This window comes from Melopsittacus undulatus, chromosome 19 (assembly GCF_012275295.1).
Source record: "Melopsittacus undulatus isolate bMelUnd1 chromosome 19, bMelUnd1.mat.Z, whole genome shotgun sequence".
NCBI lineage: Eukaryota > Metazoa > Chordata > Aves > Psittaciformes > Psittaculidae > Melopsittacus > Melopsittacus undulatus.
Genome location: NC_047545.1, coordinates 1,308,390 through 1,325,037, shown reverse-complemented (window position 1 = coordinate 1,325,037; position 16,648 = coordinate 1,308,390). Strand labels below are relative to the sequence as shown.

The 16,648-nt window shown below is 49.4% G+C and overlaps 1 protein-coding gene across 1 annotated transcript; it reads left to right on the top strand.

Moving 5' to 3' along the window:
* The first annotated feature begins 406 nt into the window (after positions 1-406).
* Positions 407-16,452, top strand: MAU2 (MAU2 sister chromatid cohesion factor). Its single transcript, XM_034070637.1, has 19 exons — positions 407-644; positions 721-738; positions 932-997; positions 1,601-1,696; positions 3,298-3,392; positions 3,692-3,719; positions 4,178-4,333; positions 4,864-5,010; positions 5,465-5,555; positions 5,839-5,942; positions 7,377-7,454; positions 7,960-8,025; positions 8,276-8,359; positions 9,099-9,148; positions 9,376-9,453; positions 9,873-9,984; positions 10,625-10,715; positions 12,234-12,361; positions 13,425-16,452. Exons 1-19 carry the CDS (start codon positions 555-557, stop codon positions 13,497-13,499), a joined length of 1,653 nt encoding a protein of 550 aa, XP_033926528.1. The 5' UTR covers positions 407-554; the 3' UTR covers positions 13,500-16,452.
* Positions 16,453-16,648: the final 196 nt, after the last annotated feature.

Sequence of the window (16,648 nt, the reverse complement as noted above, 5' to 3'; positions counted from 1 at the left end):
CCGGCGCCGCTCTGCTCTGCCGCAGAGGCCTCTGGGAGATGTAGTCCCGCACGCTCCCCAGGGCCTCTCAGACGCCGCGGCTCTGACTACAACTCCCATGAGGCTTTGCGCTCCACGCCATTCCCCTGCGGGGCGGACTCCATGTCCCAGCGGCCCCCGCGCGCCGCTCCTCACCCCCGCCCCTCCCCTCCTGCCCGTGTTGTCGCGGCCCTGAGATGGCGGCGGTGGCGGCGGGCGCGGCCGCCCCTCAGCAGCAGCCGCCGCCTCAGCAGCAGCCGCAGCCGGCGGCGGGAGGTGCGGCAGGCCCGGGGGAGGCGGCCGGCGGCGGAGGCGGCGCTGGGGGGGCCGCCGGAGGAGGCGGCGGCGGCGGCGGCGGCGCTGGGCCCGCACCGGGGCCGGGGGCGGGCGGCGGCGGCGGCGGCGCGGCCGGCGGTGAGTCCTGGTACCTGGCGCTGCTGGGCCTGGCCGAGCACTTCCGCACGTCCAGCCCGCCCAAGGTGCGGCTGTGCGTGCACTGCCTGCAGGCCGTGCTGCCCCGCAAGCCCCCGGCCCGCATGGAGGCCCGCACCCATCTCCAGCTCGGCTCCGTTCTCTACCACCATACCCGCAACGGCGACCAGGCCCGAGGGCACCTGGAGAAGGCGGTGAGCCCGGGGCCTTGGGGGCGGCGGTGGGGCCGGCCGCGGGGGGTGCAGACTGACCCGCTGTCTTCTCTTGCAGTGGTTGATATCGCAGCAGGTATCCTTTTCCTGGCCGCTCTCCCTGCAGTGCCCGGCTCTGGGCATGGGGGGCCCGGCTGCTGCCTTCACCGCCTGCCCGGCCGGGTGCTTCTGCCCTCCCGCATGTGTTTAGCTGTGGGGCTGGTGTGGACGCTGGGCCGGTGGGGGTTTCCAGGCTGTGTTTCGTATTCACTTAACTCTGCCGCTGCCAGATCCCCCAGTTTGAAGATGTGAAGTTTGAGGCGGCCAGCTTGCTGTCCGAGCTGTACTGTCAGGAGGTGAGTGGCTTGTCCCGGCGCTGCAGGGCTGGTGTCGAAGCTGGCTTTGGCCTTGGAGTTAGGGTGTTGCTGGTAGTAGTCGGGTTTATTCAGCTACAGGCAACAGACTCGAGCCCCAAAGTGTGAACCTGAAGTTGTGGTCTTGCTGATTGTGAAAGTTGCTGTTGGAATTGCAATGCACCACAGAGGAAGTTTCCTTGGCCGAAGGGTTTCTTTAGGCCTTATATAGACAAAGACAGCTCATTTGGGGGAGGTAAATGTGTTCTCAGGCTTTTGCTGTGTTTCCAGGCTATTTTTATGCTTTTTTTTCTGTAGAAAAGCCTTAACTTGTTTTTACTTCCATTAAAGCAAGTGTTTGCCTTTGCTCTCCTCTGCAGAAAGCCCAGCTCAGAGTAATGGTCAGAGCTGATAAATACAGAAGCTCTTTCAACACGCTGTGGGGCCAGTGTAAATGCACATCTCACATACATGGGCTTACTTGCTTTTCACATCTTAAGGATCACCATGGAATAGAACGAGTTGGGAAGCTGCTGTTGGCAGTGAGGACATTCCCAGCAGCCTGGGGTTTGTGTTGACTGGGGGGGTGTTGTGTTTCTGTTTCAGAACTCAGTGGATACAGCAAAACCTCTGTTGAGGAAAGCCATCCAGATCTCCCAGCAGACCCCGTACTGGCACTGCAGATTGCTTTTTCAGCTTGCAGTAAGTGATGTAGAGGGATGGAGCTGTTACTGTAGCACTGGGACTGAGGAAAAGGGTCTAGGAAATAGGTGTGTTCCCCTTAAAAAGAGCTTGGATGCCCCCAGCACCTCCCTGTTGCTAATGGAGAGGCAGAAGAAGTTCATAGCACTGACATATTAGTGAGCTCCAGGTTGCATCCAGGTCAGTTTTTACTTGCTGAAGGCAGATGGGGGGAGAAAGCAGCAAGGATCCCCCTGTGGGCACTAGAACACAGGGGCTTGGAGGTGGAGCAGAATCAAATCCACCTTATGGCTTGCAGGAAGGACAAATGTTCCCTTAAAAGCTGCTGGAATTGGAGTTTGCCAGCCTGGAGTGTGCGTTTGATTATGTTCAAGGTAATTAGTGGGCAGGGATGGGATGAGGAGAGCAGCTGGTGCAGAGGCCTCTGAGCAATGTTACTCTTCCTGTTCTGTAACGTGCTCTGAGTGTGGCTTGAGCTGCACAGGTTGGACCATCTTCACTCGCAGGAGCAAACTGGTGCCTGTTGGGGGGTTTAATACTTCTTCCAGTCCTCAGCTGTGTAACTGCTCTTCAAAGTGCTGCTTTTCCCAAGTGCTTCAGTGCTTTGGGTGGGAAACACATCCTGAGTTAACTGAGCAGCAGGAAGAGCAGATGACTCCTGAAGAACAGCTCCCGTTTTTCCAGGTTATGCCTCTTCTCTGCTCCTAAGGAGCCTCAAGGTGTTTAACAGAGCACTTGAGGGAGTTAACTGCTCTTTACAGCTCTTTGCAGTGGAGGGTGGGTTAGGAACCAATCTGGTCTTTGAAGACTGTCTTAGTAGTCACCTGGACTTGTCTTTTGCCCCTTCCTGAGGACCTTAAGCAGGCCAAGTCTGAAAATGAATTGCCAAGCTCCTTTGTGTAGCTTAGGAACAGTGAATCCTGTCCTTTTCCTATTGATTAAAGGACAAATGCTTGCTTTGCCTGAGTATTCAGAGGAAGCTCAAGTGATTTCTCAGTACCTTCCTCTAAAAGAGAGTCCTTCCTTGGGGCTTTGTGTTCTTTGCTATATTCTGGGTGCTGTTTTCTCTCAGGCCTGTGCTTGACTGCAGAGGCCTTGGTGCCTCTTGTACAGCTCTGGGGCTCCTACCTGAGTCTGGAGCAAGCAGAGAAGTTGGCAGCAGGAGGGGTGGGAGGTGCTGTGCCAGCAGCCTCACCCACAGCCTTTCTCTTGGAAAACACCCTCCGTTGTTCCAGTGGAACAGTCCATGGTTGTGTTGGAGCTCCTTGGATCTGACCTGCACATGGTTGTAATGAGTTACAACAGCTTTGTGTGGTATGAAACGGGGCTGAGGCATTTTCTTTGGCCTGGGGTAATGGTTGTACTTGATGATCTTAAAAGTTCTTTTCCAGGCTGGTTGGTTCCATGACTCTGTTACAGCCTTTTCTTTTGGGAGAATACCAGGTGTTCCTGGAAAAGGCCTCTAAAATCAGCTCCTACATTCACAAAGTACCAGTTCGGTGCCTGTCAGGTGTAAAGCACAGGAGGAGCTGCATTTGTAGCCATTGCTCATGAGCTTCCCAAGGAACATGCTGGTCCCTTATGGCCTTTCTTCATTTCAGCAACTACACACACTTGAAAAAGACTTAGTATCTGCGTGTGACCTCCTCGGCGTTGGAGCGGAGTACGCCCGGGTGGTGGGCTCTGAGTACACCAGGTGAGCTCCAGGCCTGTTTTACCCCTCCCACAGGAAAGAGTTTGCTTTCCTCTGTTGTGTAATTTGGAGATACTCAGGTTTTATTGAGAGATGCAATTACTTGGGGAGAGGGGTGAGGATGGCTGTGATTGAACTGTTCCATCTTGCTTTTAAACCTGCATTCTGGGGCAGGTTCCTCAATGTGCTGTTGTATCTGAGGGGGAGAAAGGCAGATTTCTGGGGTTTTCCTCAGTGTTTCTATGGACAGTTGTGGTTTGAGGAACTGTTTCTATTGAGTTTGATGTTCCATTTCATTTCAGAGCACTGTTCCTGCTAAGCAAGGGCATGGTAAGTTGGATGGACTATTTACTTATTTAACCTAATGCACAGAGCTACAGAATGCAGAGAGACCATTTGTTTTAAGGTATTTGCATGCTTATATGTGCTTTGGCTCTTCTGTTTTGTCCGTGTGAGCAAGCCCAGTATTAAAATACATCTGGGATAAGCCTGCGGGATTCTGGGGAGGTTCTTGTGAATAGCTTTGTCTTTTATTTGCTTTTCTCCTTCATGATGACAAAAACTCCTCTGCAAGGAGAAAGAACAACTGCAAATGGTCCCTGGAGCTCTTGCAATTCGGGGTGAAGGGATCTGGCCATGTGAAAAGGCTGGTGCTGTTGCAATGAGATGGCTTTGAGTCTGGTTTTGTCTTCAGGAGACCGATGTACCCAGGGCTCTGCTGTGGTTCTTCAAGTGTGTAAACCATTTAGCACAAAAAGAATGGTTTCTTTTCCTGTTCAATTTTACAGCTGCTTCTAATGGAACGGAAGCTGCAGGAGGTGCACCCTCTCCTTACCCTTTGTGGACAGATAGTTGAAAACTGGCAAGGAAACCCCATACAGAAAGAGTCATTACGGGTCTTCTTCCTAGTGCTGCAGGTCACACATTACCTGGACGCTGGGCAGGTACCTGGGAGTTGTGCTTCTTCCAGTTCCAATGTGAAAACTAGGGAACAAATGGGGAACAAATACAGGAGTAACTGAGCTGGTTTGGGGGGATGGAATGAGGAGGAAAGCAATGACATTCTTTTCTTCTTCCTGGAGGGAAGGTTTATTGAGATCCACTTAGAACCACGAGGGCTGCTCTTACTTCCATGGGATGTTGGTGGAGATAACAGCCTTTGTGTCTGAATTTGAACAACATTTTGAGCATCTGTGGGTTGATGGACAAATATGAAGGGCTGATGTGAGTGACATGGTCTAGGGTGAGACATCCCTCCCTGTGGCAGGGGGTTGGAACTAGATGATCCTAAGGTTCTTTCCAACCCAGACTATTCTATGCTTGTTGTTACTCCTGGAAGTAGGCACTGGTGTGACTTGTGGTCTCATTTCCTGAATTTGGGGGTTATTTGTTGCCTGGCAAGTTTTCCCAAGCAAGGAAGCACTGAAACGTGAGGGCTGCAGTGGGTACATGTGATGTGGCTCCTGTCCTGCAGGTGAAGAGCGTGAAGCCATGTCTGAAGCAGCTGCAGCAGTGCATCCAGACCATCTCCACACTGCACGACGATGAGATCCTGCCCAGCAACCCCGCTGACCTCTTTCATTGGCTGCCCAAAGAGCACATGTGTGTGCTGGTCTACTTGGTGAGGAGCTCTTTCCTTACTTAATGTGTATTATCAGTAATGAGGGATTGGTTTGGGATTGCTTGGAGCCACTGGAAGGTCCAGATCATGTGCTGCTGTATGTTCCACTGGCAGCTTGATTCTGCCTCAGTATCTGAGAGACTGTCACTCTCAGTGCTTGAAGACACTGCACAAGAAGCCTGGAAATTGAAATGGAACTTTGTTCAGATCCAAATCATAGAATTGGGTTATTGACTGGGATGAGGTGGAGCTGTGTTGGCTGTTTTTTTACCACCACAGTGACAATCTTGACTTCAGATTCCTGTAACTAGTTCTGCTGCTTCCTGAATGTGATTCTAATCTGAAATGTGTCACTTTTAAGTGAGTTTTAAAAGCTGGTGGCTGAGGAGTTGTGGGAACTTCCCAGGTATTTGCAAAGATCATTCCTTGTAAGCTGTCCTGTGTTTTCTGGCAGGTGACAGTGATGCATTCCATGCAAGCAGGGTACCTGGAGAAGGCTCAGAAGTACACAGACAAAGCACTCATGCAGCTAGAGAAGCTAAAAAGTAAGGTTAAGGGTTGTAATTCTGCAAGATTCCACTCCTTGTTGTTAATTTAAACCGAAGCAAGACTACAGCAACCTTATTTAGCTCTCTGGGACAGGGCTCTCAGTCTGTGCCTGCTGCATCAAAGAACTTCACTCTGGTTTATAACTGGGTGGTTACTTTGGGTACAGAAATCAAGTTTTGGGGGGGGTATTGTAACTCAGTAAACTGGACTGTAGGTGTGCAACAAGGTGTTAATATAGTCTTAACTTCACTTACTGAGTTCCTTTTGTTCCCTTTCCAGTGTTGGACTGCAGTCCTATCTTGTCATCATTCCAAGTGATCTTGTTGGAACACATAATCATGTGTCGGCTTGTCACGGGACACAAAGCTACAGCGTTGCAGGAGGTAAAGGGGGTGTCAGCATTGCCCTGGTTGTGGATGGAAGCTGTGATAGCTTGTAAAACATGGGAATTTCAGTGTCGAGGAGGATACTTGGGCTCAGATGGGGATTCCAGCAGTGTTAAACTGGCAGGTACTTTTGGGTGTGACGATGCTCTGGTTACTGTGACTCTGAAGCCATGGAATTAGCCTCCTCTTAAGTATCCCCTTTAAGAACATTTGGAGTTGCTTATGGGGTCAGCAGTGGTGGGTGCCTCCAGCTTCCTTGATTGTACCTTGCAGTCCGCCTCTGGTATCTTTTCCCTTAGCTCTTTGTGTTTCTGTTCTTTCCAAGTATTTCTCAGCTTTGAAAGTTCCCTGCCTTTCTGTTCCTTTTCTCCTCTCACACAGTGTGGGGGAAGGAAGAGTGTTCTTTAATGCAAGACAGAACTGTGCTGCTTTTCTGGGACTTTAAAATCCTGGTTATGCATCCCTTACTTTGAGGACATGTTGCTGGATCACCTCAACCTCTGTGTCAGCTGCCTCTTGAGTGCACTTGTGGAGTGGGGGAAATTCATCTGCTAAAAGGATAGTCATTGGTTCTGACTCATGGAGCTCCTCCCCTATGAGAGACCCTTATTCCAGCCTTTCTGTTTGGCCTGGGTTCAGCAGTAGCAGCCATGTTTTCTCCTTCTTGGTAGCTGGTGCAGTCTGTGTTCTGACTTCGGGCTGGGAACGGTGCTGATAGCAGCAATGGTTTTAGTTACTGCTCAAATGTTTGCTCTGGCCAAGGACCTTGTGAGCCTCATGCTCTGCCAGGGAGAAGGGGAGGCTGGGAGGAAGCAGAGACAGGACACCTGACCCAGGCTAGCCAAAGAGGTATTCCATACCATAGCACATCATACCCAGGATGTAACCGGGAGAGACCCGGAAGGGCTGGAGCTCTGGGGGGATGGAGGAAGTATCTGTCAGTGCTCGGTTGGGCAGGGTGAGGTGAGTTATTGGTCAGCGGGTGGTGAGCTGTTGTATTCTCTGCACTTATTTCCTTTATCATTATTGCTGGTAGCAGCAGTGATTTGTGTTATACCTTAGTTATTGAACTGTTCTTATCTCAACCTGTGGGAGCTGCATTCTTTGGATTCTCCTTCCCAACTCTCCAGGAGTTGGGGGAGCGAGGGGGGAAGTGAGTGAACAAGCTGCATGGCTGGGTTTAAACCACGACCCTGTTGTGTTCCAACTCCTGTCCCCAGCGCGGCAGCAGGGATTTGTGACTGGCTTTGCAAGGTGGAGCTGCTGCAGAGCAAAGAACCTTGTGGAACATGGGTACAGCAGCGTGGTCCTGGGTGCGGGAGGATGACCTGACCCTTGAACTGATCCCTGCCACATCCCATGACACAGGCAGATGGATTTGGGGCATAAAATGAGGTAAAGTATCTTAAATACTTGTTTTTCTGCTCCCAGATTTCCCAAGTGTGCCAGCTCTGCCAGCAGTCGCCCAGGCTGTTCTCCAACCACGCTGCCCAGCTGCACACCCTCTTGGTAAGTGGCTGTGATGGGTGGGAAACTCTTTACTCTTTGGAAGACCCTACCCAGGACTCCTCACCAGGAACTAAGGAGCCCATGGTGATGCAGCAGGGCTGCCTGGGCCAGTCCTGCTCTGGGGACTAACGACCGAGTGGTTGAAGCCTATCAAAGGCTTAAATCCCTTCTTTAACTAAGTCATGTGTAGCATGATAGTAAGCATAGAAGGTGAATACGTGAGGGCTATACTGTGCACGTTGGAGACAGTATGTTGTGGGAACTGCGTAAGGGGGAGAACTTCTGTTTATTATAGGAAATGGAGGGTTTCTTGGCTAAGTGGAGGGGGGAAGGTTATAGGAATATGCCAGTTTGAAGGACTTTGTGTATTTTTTCCCAGATCCAAACAAAACTAAGACCCCTTGGTTACTTTTATTCCTGTTAATTCCTGGGGTTGCTGTGGCTTTGTGGGGGCCTTTCCTCTTTGCATTCTTGTGTTACCTTAGAAACACCATGTCTTCTGCAGGGGCTCTACTGCATCTCTGTGAACTGCATGGACAATGCAGAAGCACAGTTTACTACAGCACTGAGGGTAAGATGTTCTTCCCAAACTATTTCCTTAGGGATGCTTCAATTGTGGGGGTCACTGAGCAGTTGAGGCTGGAAGGGAAACCTGGAGACTGTCTCAGTTGCAGTAGCTTGGGGGTTTTTTTCTGTGCTAATAGAAATTCAGGTCAGGAGATGGCAAAATAGCAGCCACCAAACCTGTGCTTTAGATGGGTGAGTAAATTCTGAGTGAGATGCTGAAGGCTTTAACTGTGCCGTTGGTTTCTTTGTTTTAGCTCACTACACATCAAGAACTGTGGGCGTTCATTGTGACCAACTTAGCCAGTGTGTACATCAGGGAAGGCAACCGGCACCAAGAGGTGAGCTGCTTCCTGACTCCTGTTCCAAACAGCAGCACTTCCCTGGAGGTTGCTGCCCTGCTGGGATTAGCTTCTTCCTCTAAGCATACTGCAGAGCAGTGCCTTGTCCAGCCAGGCAGCTCCTGCTTCAGGGACTCCCCTTGCCTCATCCAGCCTCTTCGCTTCAGCTTCCATCTATGCAGGGGTTTTGTGAGATGACACAAACCCCAGCAAGGTTGAACAAACAGCCAGGAATAGGAATGTGCATGTGTGTGTGTGTGTGGTGCTTCACGGTAACACCATGCTCCAGCTGCCTCATCCCTCAGCAGGCAGTTCTCAGAGACACACTCGCAGGTTGCTTGTGGAGAGGCTGTGAATGATGCTTTGATTCTTCACCAAACACACAGAACCCCTTAGGGAGCAAAGCTGAGAGTGAAATACTGTGAGGTTTGTAGCTGATTTCTGATTTAAATTCAAGAGCAAACCTGATGTAGCATTCGTGGGGCTCTCGAACAGCTCAGCTCTGGCAGGTACAAGTTTCCTGAGGAAATGTTAATATTGTCTAGAGAGTTCTATAGAAAAAAGCCTATTCTGTATAAAACTTGGTTTTAGGATCAAAATGGTTGTGAAAACTCTTAATATTGGTATATTTATGCTATGACCAAAGCAGTGCAAGGGAACCTTGAGTGTGTTTGTGGTATCTCAGCCTGGCTATGTGAGAAATGCTGATTATCCTTTTATTCTTCTTCCCACTTTGCAGCTTTACAGCTTATTGGAAAGGATAAATCCAGACCATAATTTTCCTGTGAGGTGAGAATTCCAGAAGCTCTCTCCATGCTGCTGTTGTGTTGGTGATGCTGATACTGGATTTGTAACAGGCTGTTTGAAAACAAAATCATGAACTTCAAGCTCTGCCCATGTACTAAATGCAATGTTTTATTTGGAGGTTGGATTACTGGGCAATTCCAAGGAATCTGCTGTGTGCTGCATTGATCCCTGTGCAGCACCTGGATTCCAACACCTTGCTTTATCCGTAGCTCTCACTGTCTTCGAGCAGCAGCTTTCTACATCCGAGGTCTCTTCTCCTTCTTCCAAGGAAGATACAATGAGGCAAAGTGAGTATGAAAGTGTGGGGAGAGCAAAATGGAGCCATAGAATCCAGCTGGTTAAGATCAAACTAAACCCCCTGAGGCCTCCCTTGCAAGCCTGCAGCTCTTTCTCCCTGGGGGTTTGGGCACCTTCTGGTTTACCTGGCAGAGAAGCTTCTGGGAGCTGTTGGGTTTAGATCTCTCTTGGGCTCCCTCTGCAGCAGCACAGAGCAAAGCTTTCCAAAGGAGGACTCTGTTACCACTTAGTTTTGCTAACTAAAAGGTGAGGTTTGGGAATGAAGCCCTTTGTTTAAGGTCACCTGCAGCACACAGTTGGTCCTGAGTGCTAATATTTGCCAGTTGGATTCATTTGGTTCTTAATAAAGCTTCTTAGAGACCGGAGGGAAAGGAGAGGCTCTGAACTCCCCTTTTTGCTCTGGTGTAAGGCGATTCTTGCGAGAGACATTGAAAATGTCAAATGCAGAAGACTTGAACCGACTGACAGCGTGTTCCCTCGTGCTCCTGGGCCACATATTCTACGTGTTGGGGAATCACAGGGTAAGTCTCTGCTATTGTCATGTAAATGTTCCACTTCCTTGCCTGTTGTGAAATGGGTGTTGTTTTAAGGATGCTTATTTAGTGGTGTCCCACCAAGAGCAGCTGGCAGCTTGTTGAGGTACATGATTCCAGAGCTCTGATGAGTAACACCTGCACAGAGTTAAAGGTTTTCTACAAATGTGTGTTTCTATAATGCCTGAAGTCACTTGAAGAAAAGAGCTGAATAAAGAACAAATACCATGGTTCAGCTGGATTGCTTGGGAAGGAATTGTTGGGAACAAGCTTCTTAATTCTCCCCATAGAATGTATGAAGTGTTTCTGTTACCTTGCACAGCGCCTAGGCCAGAGCAGAATTCCAGGCACCTTTAGATGCAATGTGTTTGGGTTATTCTCCCATTCAGCACTTTCCCTTGTTAGTTAGTTACATGGCAGTGGTTGAAGTAGACACATGTTCTGTCACAAATGTAACATCTCCAGGTGGTGTCTGTTTGCAAGAGGGAACACAAATCATAGAATCATAGAATAGTTAGGGTTGGAAAGGACCTTAAGATCATCCACTTCCAACCCCCCTGCCATAGGCAGGGACACCTCCCACTGAATCATTCCTATCCATTTCATTTTGCTGTCTGCTCTTCCCTAGGAAAGCAACAACATGGTAGTGCCAGCCATGCAGCTTGCCAGCAAGATCCCAGACATGTCTGTGCAGCTCTGGTCCTCGGCTCTGCTGAGAGGTAAGATGGGAGAAGGTTTGAACTCCAAAAGAGCAGGAAAGAGCCTGGGGCTGGGGGGTTGTGGTGCTGCCAGCACCCTAGTGAGTGCTGCTCTGTGCCTCTGGCAATGTTGTCAATAGTGGGGGGGGGTTTAGGGGACTGGAGGACCCTATGGTGAGAAGGCTCCAGTGTCCCCATGCTGGCAGCAGTTGGGTTTCTCCTGCTGTCACCGGATGGCAGTTTATGATGCTAAGACCTGAATAGATGCCCCTTGAGAAAGGGCTCTATTGGCACTGGTGCTGCTCTGCTTTTCACTGTAGTTCCAGGTGGAATAAACCTTTCACTTAGGCTTTGCCTCTGTTTATGAGCTTGATTGAACAACAGAGACTATTACAATGGGTGGACTTAATGAGCTTAAAGGTCTTCTCCAACCTAAACAGTTCCATGGTTCTATACTTCATATGTAAATATTGTTTCCTGTGATCCAGGCTGGCCCCAGGATGCTTTGTTCAAATATTGACCAGTGTCTTGGCAGACTGTCAGCATTAATGCTCTCAGTAGAAAATACAGCAGCAGCTCTACCCTTTACCCCACAGCTTCAGTGTGTATTAAACTGCCACGTTCACCCTGCTCTGTGCTGAGCACTGTGGGCCAGGCTTATTTGCTGCTTTGCTCTTGCCTTTGCTACAAAACTGCTTCCAGGCATTTGAAAGGACTCTCCTTACTCATGTCCAAGTGGTAGGTCTCCTACAAAACATACCAAGAGTCCAGTTTGAACCTGCTGTGGCTGAAACCTCACCCCGTGGACCTCTGGGTGTCTCCAGTAGCCTGGGAGCAACGAGAGGCAGTTTCTGCTTTGGTGTTTCCAAACATCTTCCTCTCTGGGACTACCTTCTCTTGAAGAAAAGGTGCCTAATGAGGAGTAACAGGACACAGCCACACTTCCATCCATAGGAAGTGCAGCAGCTCAGCCCTTGCCACGCTGTGCTGCTCATCATTGCTACCTAAAACATACCTGATCTTTAGTAGGTTCCCAGTCTGAAATCTGAGCTGATCCCTATGAGTAAACCTCCCAGAGAACAAGATACGAGGAGCAGCTTTCGGTGTGTGCAGAGCAGGAGGGTGCTGCGGGTCCCTCAAGGCAAGGACATGGGAAAGAAGTGGAGCTGCAGAGGGAAAGCTGCGAGTCTGTCCCGTCCCCGCTAGATGGGGCTGGAAGCTAAAAAGCCAAATGCGAGCTGCTCTTGGGTTTTTATTGGGGTGAGGAGTTTGCTGCCTCCTTTTAGAGCTCCTCGAATGATGTATTTAATAGTTGGAAACTAAAATAGCATCAAAAAAGGGCAAGTTTCGGGTTCCCCTACTTCCTGTGGAGGTTTTCACCTGATCTGACTTAAGGATATGATTCAATCAAGGAGAAGGAAGAACCTCCTCTGATCTTAAGGTCCTTTCCAACCCTAACTATTCTATGATTCTATGACCAGAAGAGGCCAGTTGGAGGTGGGTGTTTCAAGGTAAACACACACTGCTCCTGTCTTCCAGACCTGAACAAGGCCTGTGGGAATGCCATGGATGCCCATGAGGCAGCACAGATGCACCAGAACTTCTCCCAGCAGCTCCTGCAGGACCACATTGAGGCATGCAGCCTTCCTGAGCACAACCTCATCACGGTAAGCAAGCTTCCTCTGGGAGCTGGGAGCAGGCTGGAGGCAGGACTGCCCCCTTTGCTTGCTTTTCCTGGCCCTTTCCCTTGAGCACGCTTCTGAGTTGCCAAAATTCAACCTATTTCCTAGTACTTCAAGAGGAGTGAGAACAGAAAGAGGAAGTGAGGCTCAGTTAGGGCATTGTTATAAATTTATTTGGTGGGGAAGGTCTTTGTTTCTTGGTAGTGTTTCCTTGATACACCAGAACTTACATATATGGGGTTTAATGGCTTTTGTAGCAGGTAACCACTTCATTTTGGTGACAGCTACTGCTTCTGAAAGATACTTAGTGTGTTCTCAGGTTTAGGTTTGGTGTTCAGGTGATCCAGGCTGCCTGTGCTGGCGAAGGCCTTGTTGTGTGCTGCTGAAAGTACACTTCCTGCTGCTACTTCAGCATTCTCAGTTGGGGTTTTGGCTTTCTTGACTTCTCTCTAAATCTGGATTTCCAGTTAACACCATGAGATGTCTGCAAAGCCACTGCCTTAAGGATTTTTTTGCATTTCAACTATTGAATTCCTTCCTGCCCGAAACATCTGCGACACTGCTTTTAAAATACAGAATGGTTTCCAATTGGGCAATGGCATAAGGCAGTTTACTGCTCTGAACTGAAATCATGTCCAGTTATGAGAGATGGGAGAAAGCTGGTGTCTTCTGGGGAGAAGAAAGTGGGGGGAAAGGCCAATAGGAAGATGCTGCATGCTGGCTTTGCCTGCAAAGGGATCCTGAGACATGTAGGAATGAGGGGTGCTTCTTACTGGTGGGAGTCATCTCTACCTGTAAGAGCAGGAAATGCTTTCACTCCATCACCTCTGGCCCTGGATTCAGCATGGGAGGTTTGGAATGACGGGCATGTGGAGTGGCTCCCAAAGAAACACTTTGGGATGGCAGCTCTAAAAACAAAGTCAAACCTGATCATCAACTTGTCTGGCTGAAGTCTCTCATTCCCTGGAGGCAGTGGATGGCTCTGGCCTGGCCTGGTCCCTCCCCAGGCAGTGGCTCTAGGATTTAAATGCTCTTTGTTGTCTTGCAGTGGACAGACGGACCACCTCCTGTACAGTTCCAGGCCCAGAACGGACCCACCACCAGCCTGGCCAGTCTCCTGTGAAACACAGTAACTGACACCAGGACAATGTTTAAAAAGCAAAGGAAAAGCCACCCAGAAATGCCAAAAAAAAAAAAAAAGAAAAAAAGAGCAAAAATTGATGCAAAATCTTTTCTTCAAAGAAAAGGCAGCGAATTCCTCTTCTAGTGAGGGCCTTGTAGGAACCAGATTGCATAAAGACAACAAAGTACATTTCATAGACTTGCAAAGTGAGAAGGGCATTTTAAGCTGCTTTTACATAATGTGTGTGAATATACAGCTAGTGTGTATATACCTACTGGTTTTAATCTGCTTTCCTCTTACTGAGAAATAAGATTTAGTCCCAAGGACACTTGTTCCTTAAGTTCTTAGATATCTTAACTTTTAAAAGCCGTCACAGGGAATGAAGAGGACTCAGTTTTAATACCACTTGTAGCCTAAATACGAACCTTCCCTGGAGTCTGATGCAGGAATCTGCACCCTTCCACTCCTGGGAAGAACTGGGTCAATTCATGAGTTGATTGTAGAGTGCACTAAAGATCTACATTTAGTTTCGGAGGTAATATTCTTCTCACTGGGTGCAAGTCGTTGCCAGTGCTGGTTGTAGCCTCGCAGTGAAGGTAAGGATGGGATGGGGAGCTCTGAAGGTGTTTGCAGCTTTGGGGGTGTTGTTGTCCTCAGGATGGCCTCCAGCCCTGTGCTGGTGTCAGAGGAGCAGGTTCTACATCCCGAGTGTGTGACAGTGTGCCACCACTTCATCCCTGTGATGGTCTGCCTTGGATCTCCCTGCACTGCCATGAGTCCTGCATGGGGGAAGGCAGAACCTCAGCTCTCTCCATCCCTTTGCCATGGTGTGGATGGAAGGAGGCACGTTCTTGGCCTCCTGGCTGCTCCCTGTGTTGGCCAAGCAGCGGCTTGCACCTTCAGCACAGCCTCGCCAAGGGAAGGCAGCATCTGTGCCTTAATGACTTGTACAGAGTTAAAGCAGTGGTTAAACCCCAGCTCCAGCATGAGCCAGAGGCTTGTGGTGAAACTGCAGGCTTGCCCTTGGCAAAAGCTTCCCATTTCCAAACTCTTCAGTGTTTGCTTTGCTGTTCTCTGTCAGTGTTTTGGTGACTCTCTGAGTTCTCACTGTGTTTTCCTGGGCTCCTGCCGTTGTCTCAAGACAGGAGAGACGAGGCCCAAGTTTGTGCTGCAGACACCAGGAGGAGAGTTGTTATTCCATGAAGCAGCAGCAGCTTCATAGCAGGGATCTGGGCCAGGTGTCATAGTGCCATGTAAAGCTCGTGAGGTTCCTAGGGTCGAATAAAGGTGTTTTTCTCTCTTGGTAGCTCTGCATATTTCTCTCCCAGCTTGAAAGGGGAAGGGAAAAGGAATGTGCCAGAAAAATCCTTTCTGTAGGGCTTTTTCCTCTGAGGGAGGAGAATGAGAGGAAGCATTTGGCCCCCTGAAACCTTTACAAGTTTTACTGTAGCAGTACTACTGTGAATCATAGAAGGGTTTGGGTTGGAATGGATCTTAAAGATGAAGTCCAAGCCCAGTGGCCATTCTTGTTCAGAGTCTTGTCTCCTGTCTCAGGGACTTGCTTTTTGTCATTCAAACCCATCACTTTTTACCAGTGAATGTTATTAAGGGGATAAGTGCTTGTCTGGTTGCCAAAATAGGGGGTTTTAGGTTTCCTCTGCTGTTCTCAGCTGTTTACTCTTGCAGAAGGCGTGCACGTTTTAGGCCTTGTTAAGTCTCCAACAGGGAAAACCTCGATGCTGGTGTAGGGAGAAAGTCCTGTTACTGGGTTTGAAAGGAGAAACTTTGGGGTTGTTCCAAGTCTTTAGAAGTTAAGCATAGGAAGGAAATAGGTGAGGTGGCAGCACAGGGGGTTTGGAGGTACCAGGTACAGGGAGAACCCTGAGATGGATCCTGTTCTGCATCCTTGCTCCTCGAGCTCCTGTTCTGTGCCAGCCGCTCTCCTGTCCCCTCCGTGGCTCTTGAGTCATGGAGCTGACAGCCACATTCCCATGGGATCTACTGGCTTTGCAGCACTGGGGTTAGGAACCCCTCTCAGTGGTGATGAAGTGTGGCCCTGGCTCGCTCCACTTGTTCATCCCTGCCTCTGTTAGTGATAGGACAGCCCCATAAGCTCAGCTGCTGCCACGATTGATGCTATGGATGTCTTTAAGTCTTTCCCCTTTCTTTGTGTGCATGGAAACTCTTTGGTTGTTCCCTCCTTAAGTCACTGAGTTGCAAGAACTGGTTTTAAGCTTCTAAATGCTGTTTTCTTGGCAGTGCTGGGTAATGACGAGTGACAGGAAAGGATGTGCTTTAAACTCAGCTCAAGGCCTGCTCAGGTGATCCAGGTGCTCTCTTCATGTGGCTGTTGTCAGCTAGGCTGAGGCTGTTCACTGCTTACACACTCCTCCCTAACTACAATCAGTCGTTGGCCAAAAAGGTTCTGCTTCCTTAAGGCAACATGGAAAAGCTTCCATCTCGAGAGAGCTGGGGTTTGAGCTTGCAGTGAGCTGCCCCCCAGCCTTGTTCTGCTGCTCAGGGTCCTGCAGAGCTGAAGGTTGTGCTGTGGGAGAGCAGTTTGCAGTGGGAATTCTCTGGCTCTTTGTAGTTGGAATCCCTGCTGTGTCCTGGGGAGGGGAGGAAGTGCTGGAGGAGAACTCAGCTGTGGGCATGCTCAGCTTTGGAACAGGAACCTTTGCTAAACGTGGTGGCTGAACTTGTCATGGCAGGAGGAACAGGCTGGGGTTTCCCTGGGACCTTCACTGGGGCTTTGCTCTTGGACAGAACAGCATTTGCCTGCGGCCCTGGGAAGTCCAACACCGCTGCAGAGTCCTCTTCCCAGCACAGGATGTCAAAGTTCATGTATATTTGAACAGAACTCGTTGATTTTCTAGCTCTAAAATTCCATGTACATTTGTGACAATGTACAGTGCTTTTTAACGACACTTGTATATTAAATTATTTAATAGTTTGTGCTTTTCAGTATCTTTTGTATGGAGCAGAGATTAAAACCAGGACCTGGGAACTGAAGTTCTTCCTCACTGTCGAATGCAGATGTAAACCTCGAGGTTCACAGCTCACAACTCCGCTCTGTTGAGTGCTTGGTCTGTGTGATTCGGTTTGAATGATGTGTTTCAAAATCCTTCCTATCTAGTCATTGAATTCTC

Excerpts from the sequence above, each read along its gene's own strand:
- MAU2 (XM_034070637.1), top strand. The coding sequence starts at position 555 with ATGGAGGCCCGCACCCATCTCCAGCTCGGCTCCGTTCTCTACCACCAT. Across the intron at positions 3,720-4,177 it reads TCCTGCTAAGCAAGGGCATG|CTGCTTCTAATGGAACGGAA; the intron begins GTAAGTTGGATG and ends TCAATTTTACAG. Across the intron at positions 7,455-7,959 it reads CCCAGCTGCACACCCTCTTG|GGGCTCTACTGCATCTCTGT; the intron begins GTAAGTGGCTGT and ends TGTCTTCTGCAG.